The following is a 9448-nucleotide window of genomic DNA, read 5'->3' on the forward strand; positions in this document are numbered from 1 at the left end:
AGGCGGCTCTTGGAGTATTCGGGACAAAGACTTTGCGGAAGATTTGCTGTATGAGCTTTACAACGACATGGACATAATGCAGCGAATTAAAATACAGCGGCTCCGCTGGCTTGGCCATGTCGTTCGAATGTACTCCGATGCTCTAGCACTGAAAGTATTCAACTCGAAACCCTCTGGTGGTAGCAAGTAGAAAAAATGCTAGCATAAAACCCGATGTGCCGAAAAATTAATCGATGTGCCGAAAAATTAATCGATGCATCGATAAATATCGAAAGCGTCCGATGCATCGGTTTTTTCTAATCACCTGTGTCCACGCTTTAGAAAACAAAACGAAACACTATACGCAGTTTATTTTGCTACATATTTCGGTTGCTCTGTCACTTGTCTCAAACCAGCACAAAAAAACGATTTAATTATGCGCATGAGTGTTTATGGTAATTACATTTCTTCTTTCTATTTTCATTAACCAAATGGATGGACACAGCTGTTGAGTTTCACATAGCTGAACGATGTTTAGCTGATCGAACGTTATTAAAGAGCATTACACTTTACTCACTCATCTGCTCTCAAGCCTCTCCTATGTCATTCGTATTTATTTGGAAGCCTTTCATTTATCTGTTTTATNCCTAACTTAATTATCGGTTGCAACGAACCGTATACATGACACTGTGAATGATCAGATGCCTTCAGTGGTTTTGTGGCCTGAGCTTTGTATATCTAAATGCAAAATATACCATTTTGAGCTATAAGACGGTACCACGTTCTTAAAACGACGCGCTATCGAAAAACTTGTTTCTTGGGCCACACTTAGTTTTTAAATCCTCACCACGCTTTTCTGGTATTGTGGCTTTCAGCGTTCACGCATATATAAAAATTATAGCTGAATGGAGCGCTGGTTGTCTGAAAGGCTGGTGCAAAACCTGGATCAAAACGTTTTTAAAAGTAAAACGTTTCATACAAATTTAAAAACGAAAATTTCTCGAATCAGAAAATTTTTATCTTGACAGAAGTCATCACCTCTCATCAGGAAGCATATTAATTGGTGATGGATTGCCTTTGTAAGCCATACGCTCTTGGCCTGACCAATCTAGTTTAGGTTTTTTGAAGGAAATCAGATTGCCGATAGACTTGCAAAGAAAGGAGGATCTACCCCTTTCAGCGCCGCAGAACTTTTATGTAGCATGCGAAAAAGGGCACTCTCTGTCCTAGTGAGACAGGAGGAAGAGGCTCAAAGAATCGCTTCCATTCCAAAGGATTTTTCGAAGCCTTACGTAATTTATGAGCTTATCCAAGAACCACTTACAGGGCACTGCAGGCTGAACTATCATCTGGGCAAACTGTAAGGCTTCTAGAAGAATATCCATTTTAACATCTCGGTTTCTTAATTATATCTTATCTCGCAAAAACGAGTTAAAAATTGAATACCGAAAATTATGGATTTTGTGCTGTTAATCTGTTGCTAGCTTTTACCTGGTACCACTTCCGAGACTAATTCTCATTTTACCTACACTTTTAGATTCGCGATTTCAGATAATTGCCTTAATTTCTTCCCGTAACCGGTTAATAATAGCTTTATCTAAAATAGCGTGTTTACAATCTATTTGTTAATATTTAGTTATTATATGTATACTAGTCCATAACACTTCCAAAGCTTCTTCTTAAGGTGATACCATTAAATTAACATAAAAATAATGGAATGCACATAAAATCGAAAATGTAAATCATTTGTACTATACCACATAATCACAATACACAGTGGCGCATTTNATAGTTCATAACACTTCCAAAGCTGGTGATACCATTAAATTAACATAAAAGTAATGGAATGCACATAAAATCGAAAATGTAAATCATTTGTACTATACCACATAATCACAATACACAGTGGCGCATTTCGAAGTTTTTATTACTACACGTAATCTTTGTTTTCGCATAATTCTTTCAAACTCGTTTCCTATAGTTAAGGCTCAGTTATTAATTAAAGTTACATTACTTAACCCAAGATTTTGGCAAACCTGTTAAAATATATGAAAACCGATTCTTAGTTCAAATTCGAAATTTTAGAATCTTAAGTTTATTTTAAGAAAAAACAAACAAAAAATTAATCCTAGACTAGCTGAGCTTTTATGTTAAATTTGAATGGCTGTTCTTATCCCAAATTGGAACCATTTGGAAATAACCATGGAGCCTCGAAAATCGCATAGCTTTTTCAGACATCGTCATCTCAAGTTTAGCTAAGGTTGCGCAGTGGGAGAGAAAGTGTTCAGCGTTCTCAATTTTCTTATTGTAGCAATAAATTCGGTTGTAGTATTTTATTGAAAATACCATTCTGCTGGCATGCATGCGCGTTAATCGGATGATATGATAGGACTGAGATCTATAGCGTACCTTTCTAAGCCTACCTGCTCGCATATGTTCCCAACAGAAGTCGAATAGTTCCCACAAAAAGTACCGAGAGTTCTACTTGGAACTGATATTTAACTATGGCTTCTATATACTTATGGTTATGGTNCGAGAAAGTGTTCAGCGTTCTCAATTTTCTTGTAGTAGCAATAAATTCGGTTGTAGTATTTTATTGAAAATACCATTCTGCTGGCATGCATCCGCGTTAATCGGATGATATGATAGGACTGGGATCTATAGCGTACCTTTCTAAGCCTACCTGCTCGCAATGTTCCCAACAGAAGTCGAATAGTTCCCACAAAAAGTACCGAGAGTTTTACTTGGAACTGATATTTAACTATGGCTTCTATATACTTATGGTTATGGTTAACAGGTCAAAACTCATTGGGATCTATTTGAGATGATAATCCTCCTTTTGTAATTAAAAGAAGTTTTGCTTTGCTCCATTCTAACGGCGAATACCGCAGATGATGAAACGATGAGCTGTATGACCTTTATAATGATATGGAAGAAGGGATATATAAGCACGCTTACCCTTCTACTGATATTATCTAATGCCTCGGCTGCCCAATATGGCAGCTGATAGTTGCTAAAACATAGGCAGGGCATAGGGCAGTTCAGGAAGAAATTTTGAAATGATTCCACCTCATCGTCCTCCATGCAGTTGCGACGAAAGGGGTCTGGTATGATATTTAATCTCACTGCATAAATTCCGATAGCACAGTGGCGAGTCAGTACCCAAACCATAGTCGAGAACCCTAAAGAGATCCCTACATCGCTCCCGCTCCACCCTTAGCCAGAATGACCTCGCATTAGAGCAAGNTATGATATTTAATCTCACTGCATAAATTCCGATAGCACAGTGGCGAGTCAGTACCCAAACCAGAGTCGAGAACCCTAAAGAGATCCCTACATCGCTCCCGCTCCACCCTTAGCCAGAATGACCTCGCATTAGAGCAAGCTTTGGTTTTACCCAACGTTCGCTGAGTTGACCCGCTGTGCGTTTTTCCAAGAAAAGTCCACAAGTAGATAAGGAAGGTCCCTAGACCGTCTCCGGTCCACCCCTAGGCAGAATTACCTCCCAGTATCGCAAGCTGTGGTTTTCTGACATCGTTTTCTGAATTGACCTTAAGCCCATCTTTCTAAGAAGAAGTCCACAAGTAGAAAAGGGAGATCATTGCAAATCCAAGAAGACTCCGTTTGCTGACTGGCTGTCTGAGTAGATGTTAACCGTCATTACTGCTAGCGCGACCAACGGCAGCCAATCGACTTCTTCCTTAACTGAAACAAAATCCACCTGAAAAACTCTACCATGATCTAGAAGCCTAAACTTGAGGCTGATGGGGTACTGCCTGGAAAAGACCCCTCCTCAAGCTTCGACCGGTCCGTGTAAAAGTTCACCAGTTCCTCCTTCAAACCCAGTCCACTCATCCCTTAATGGCATGTGCGTGGAGAAGGAGCTAGCTGTTGCTAGGCTAGATCCGCAGTTAAATAATTAAGCTGAAAATCATGCCTTAAAGAGAATGATAAAACGGAAAACGTAAATTAACAAAGAAACAAGTAATTTTTAAGTAAACGAGTAATGCAACTGCTTTCCGACAAAAAACGAATTATCGAAATCGGTTTACGTGGTCCAAAGTTATGCGGTAACATTTCAAAGTCGTTTAAAATTATATGTAGCTCAGAACTTTCACTGCTGATTTATAAAGTTGTTGTTTATTTTCATATTTTCAATAATCATATATACGTCATCTGTAAGTTATTTGCATTATATGTGGCTATGTGATTTTAAGGNTTTGTGTTTTGTTGTGCTCCGATTTATTTGTAGTTTGCGTAAATTAACAAAGAAACAAGTAATTTTTAAGTAAACGAGTAATGCAACTGCTTTCCGACAAAAAACGAATTATCGAAATCGGTTTACGTGGTCCAAAGTTATGCGGTAACATTTCAAAGTCGTTTAAAATTATATGTAGCTCAGAACTTTCACTGCTGATTTATAAAGTTGTTGTTTATTTTCATATTTTCAATAATCATATATACGTCATCTGTAAGTTATTTGCATTATATGTGGCTATGTGATTTTAAGGAAAAGAGGACTTAAATATTTTACAAGACTTATTTAGCTGGATATTTGCATTCGATAGCGTTGAGGCAACTTTTTCACTTACGAATTGGTGTCAAATGTGCGCATGTGCAAGTGGATCTGTTCCAGGTTAACTTTCTCCAAGTACATATACGCAAGACACTTCGCCATTGTTAAGTATAAGTTTAAATTTTCACTGCATACTCTACTTTTGACCCACCGTATTCACTTTAGTAAATATGTATATAATAAAAAGTGTTTCTTTTGACAAACATCGGGGGACACGCGTCACCTGCTGCACCAAATCACAAAATATGGGTTTAGTTAACTGGACTGTCGGACTAGATCGGATCTGGAGCTGACATTATTCACGCCAAACGCCCGCTCATGCCGTCACGCTGCTTGCCTGTCTGCTTGTCTGCTAAGCCGATATACTCTTTCATTATCTACCCCATTCAGCTGCATCAGCACCTTTCATCAGTTGGTATTGTTGCATTTAAAAATTNCGTCACGCTGCTTGCCTGTCTGCTTGTCTGCTAAGCCGATATACTCTTTCATTATTATGAATGGGGTAGTCAGCTGCATCAGCACCTTTCATCAGTTGGTATTGTTGCATTTAAAAATTTGCTAAATTAGACATTTCTGCTTTTGGTCATAAAAGTAAATCCCTAAATGAGTATGCAGATAAGTGGATACAAATACAAAAAAAAAAAACACAGACGCCTCAGTGAAAAAAAATGTATGCATATTTTACGTAGGGCAGTTTATCAGTCAGAAAGTCGTTTATAATTTGTATTTGTATTAATTGTGATTTTTTTCTTTATTTCTTAATTTAAAGTTTGTACGCTGTTGAATGATTTTTTCGATTGCCTGTTATTTGTTAACTGTCGCGCTCGGTTATTTTGCCGACATATAAAAAGTGCACTATTGTCTGTGATGATTAACAGTTACATTTGAAATTTCACATTGTGAAGACTTAAGGAGGTGATCCTCGTAGTTTGCACGGGTTTTTGATAAACTTCAACCAAATCGAAGATGCGTGTGCTGGTGGTGAGTGAGCAGTGAAATGAAGTAAAACAAAAACTAAATAAATCACGCTAAGGGTGTGATAGTATGAACACGCGTTGTGTTTGACAACAGTGAAAGTTATTAAAGTAGACTTCCATGGGTGGCTGCATCTCGATAGGTAAAAGAAACATGTGAGAATTTTCGAGATCTCACGCATAGCCGCCCAGAGAGCTAGACCATTGACAGAGATCACAGCCTAGAGGTAGAGACCAGGAAGCAGAGGAAAAACCAGAGACAGAGACCAGGAAGCAAAGGCAAAACCAGAGACAGAGACCAGGAATCAGAAGCATAGATAAAGACCACAGACAGAGTCCAGGGACCGCGATCAGAGCCCAGAGTCAGTGACCAGATACAGCGACAGAGGACAGGGATCTGGGACAGAGAGAGAGGCAGGAGACGGAAACAAGAGCAAGAGATAGAGACCACGAACAAGAGACAGAGATATAGGCTAGAGCCAGAGATAGTGACCAGACATAGGGACTGAGATAAAAAACCCGAGAGAGAGAGATAGAAGCGAGATACAGAAACCAGACACCGAGAATAGACAAAGGATATAAGAACAGGAAATTCATGGATGATAGTTTAATAAACCTCTGTCCGGTTATGTTGAAAATTTTGGAAAACGCAATGACACGCAAGAGCTGTTGAGGAAGCCTTGGGTAGTGTCCTTAAATAATCACTATCGAGTATTATATATATATTCTATTACATATACGATATTGGGATTGCCTCTAGTTGAATTTGAGATCCAGGATTTGCTCTTATTGCTTCGTAAAGTTAGGTCTATAGGTAATCAATAGCTGTTTGGTTGTCGGTGATCGAAAGAGGGGGGTGCTTGAAACAGTTAAAACTCTTTGACCGAATGGTTTGGTGGTTCATTATCAGTATTCTTGTATAATTCAACGTCCAAAGTAAACCAATTCATCTGCGCACGCCTTGTCGTATCAGAGAGATTACGAGAGAGAGAAAAGCTACTTTAACTGATGGAGCTTCAGTCAAGTAGCTTTAAAGTGCAGAGAAGCTGTAAAGAGTTTAGCCCTCTACAGAGAGTGTGGGCAGAGCTCTGAAATGTGCACTGTGTGAAGGAGCGCTTCAAATCACCGCATCAGAAAATAAGGACTAATGAAGTCATGTGAAAATGGTACCGAAAAACTGTACAAATAGTAAAGAACAAATTGCCAAAACTACCTCTAGCTATGTCTGGAAAGTCGGAGATAAGGACAATTAGAATATTGGAAACCAGGGCAAAAGTCGACAGGGTACTCACCTGTTATGCTCCGTCTAGTAAGTCCATAGATCAGTAAGGGGTATGAAAGTAGCAATAGCGAGAGAAGCCTGGGGAAAATATTTGCATATGCAGACAAGTATATTCGCCGGGACTTCTGCGCGTCTCAAACAAATTATATGCAGCAGAAAACCTACTTACGAATTTGTCCGATTAGATTACGAAGTCCAATTAGGTATCCAACGTTTCCAAAACGAGCGCAGAATAAGGGTTCGAACCAGATGCCCTTCCGTTTCTTCGTGGTAGAATGTTAAGCCGGTACCTTATCTGAAATCCATCCTAAAGCTTAAGCAGATGCTACTCATAACANATTAATAAACCTCTGTCCGGTTATGTTGAAAATTTTGGAAAACACAATGACACACAAGAGCTGTTGAGGAAGGCTTGGGTAGTGTCCTTAAATAATCACTATCGAGTATTATATATATATATTCTATTACATATACGATATTGGGATTGCATATGCAGACAAATATATTCGCCGGGACTTCTACGCGTCTCAAACAAATTATATGCAGCAGAAAACCTACTTACGAATTTGCTTCCAATTAGGTATCCAACGTTTCCAAAACGAGCGCAGAATAAGGGTTCGAACCAGATGCCCTTCCGTTTCTTCGTGGTAGAATGTTAAGCCGATACCTTATCTGAAATCCATCCTAAAGCTTAAGCAGATGCTACTCATAACAAAATAATTGCGGCCAGCTTGTGAAACGGCTATATTCAGACGTACTGCCAATACCTCCCGAACCCCGATTTATTGATGGAATGGTGGAAATATCTTAAATCGAGGCGTGTGGAATAGACTGATATTATTACATAAATCCTATAACTCTACGATGAAAAAATTCATAAGTGTTCGTGTTTTAAGAAATTTCCGGTGGACGAATATTTGTACCTAAGGGGAGCTGGTAGCAATGGACGAAATCCTTTGTTTACATCCTCAAACCCGCCAGTACTGTGCTCTAGAACCAGGGAATGCAGTTAAACCATTTTTCTCTGCCTTCACTGGAAGTAAAGAACTTTAAGAAAGATTTCGTCATGTCGTTTGAAAGAGAGCAAATAAAATAATATTAAACATTATTTAGCTAATATTTTGAAAAACTCAAACACTAAACCTCACTTACGCTTCTCTTTTCAGTTATCACTGTTGGTTGGTATAGCTGCAACGGCTCCACAAGGATACAATTACCAAGTGCACATCGGACCAAATGGTGGCGGGGATTTCACATATGAACAACTGCAGCTATTGCAACAATTTGCAAATCAACAGGAACAATCATCGGCTCAGCATCAAGTTATCACTATTACAGAACCGCCTGTACCTGTGCTCTCTCAAACGGTAACTCAACCTAGCGACAATTTTGCCGCGGCGCTACAACAGGTACAACAACTGGTGAGAAATGAGCAACAGCAACAAACGAAACAAGAGCTTGTCAGTCAAACAGTGTTGTCGCAACAGCAAACTCAAGAATTGGCTCAGCCAGTTCAGCAACAACAAATTCCAAATACAGTGGAACCACTAATAACATTTGTACAAATACAGCCACAGCAACAAACTTTATTTCAACCACAACCTGAACCACAACTACAACAGGCACAGCAACAGCCACAATCTGGAACTCAAACACAACTACAGCCAGTTGTACTACAACAGCAAACTGAACAACAAACTCAACCACAGCTTCAACCACAATTTCAGACCGAACAACAATTGCAACCGGAGCTCCGACCTCAAGCTCAACCACAGCTAGAATCCGTGCAGCAACAGCAACAGTCAGTACAATATTCCTCTGCTCAACCACCTCCACCGGCTGTGGAACCAGCGCAATACCAGCCTACAACTGTATCTGTCGAAACTCGCGTACCAGCGCAATACTACAAGGAATTCTATTATCTTTCAGCACCACAAGAAGACAATGAAATGCCACACGACTTCGAAAGTCAACTGAATAAAATCAAAAAGAAGCTACGCGTTCTCTTTATCAAAGCACCTGAACAGAATGGTCTTGAGAGAGCAGCTCTGCAATTAGCCAAGGAGGCACAGAATTCACAAACTGCCATTTATGTGCTGACGAAGCAACACAATGCCGAAGATTTGGCTGATAAATTACAACAACAGCGCGTTACTTCTCCGCAAAAACCAGAAGTTGTGTTCGTAAAGTATCGCACACCTGCAGAGGCCGAACAGGCTCAGCGCACCATTCAAGCGCAATACGAATCGCTCAATGGCCCCAATCACTTCAATTACGAAGGTGTTGTACCGACACACAATTTCGTTGGCTCCCTCGCAGATATTGAGCCACGCCAACTTCCTGCGAAGAAGAGTGCGCCTGCGGAGGCAACTACAGTATCGCCGGTGAAATATTTGCCGCCTGCAGAGTAAAAATAGTTTTAATTTATTTGATAGTTAATTTATCTATGTATCAGTAGCATAATTAAATTAAAATAAAATATGTATATATTTTTAAAATGATCTACAATTTATTTCAACAGTGTTATGGAGCTTTATACCATGATTTGTTTTTAAGAAAAATGGAAAAAGCAACAAAGTCTAAGTAAGATATTTGTTGATTTTGGAGATCGTCTCATCCGCTCATCAGACTTCTCGA

General features: G+C 39.4%; 1 protein-coding gene across 1 annotated transcript; it reads left to right on the plus strand.

The window, feature by feature from the left end:
- Window positions 1-5454: 5454 nt before the first annotated feature.
- On the plus strand, window positions 5455-9222 carry LOC108368297 (transcription factor SPT20 homolog). Its single transcript, XM_017623139.1, has 2 exons — window positions 5455-5536; window positions 7978-9222. The coding sequence occupies exons 1-2, from the start codon at window positions 5522-5524 to the stop codon at window positions 9220-9222; spliced, it is 1260 nt and encodes a 419-aa protein (XP_017478628.1). The 5' UTR covers window positions 5455-5521.
- The last annotated feature ends 226 nt before the right edge of the window (window positions 9223-9448 follow it).

Source organism: Rhagoletis zephyria, unplaced genomic scaffold (genome assembly GCF_001687245.7).
Source record: "Rhagoletis zephyria isolate East Lansing unplaced genomic scaffold, Rhagoletis_zephyria_1.1 Rzeph_scaffold_03057, whole genome shotgun sequence".
Classification (NCBI taxonomy): domain Eukaryota; kingdom Metazoa; phylum Arthropoda; class Insecta; order Diptera; family Tephritidae; genus Rhagoletis; species Rhagoletis zephyria.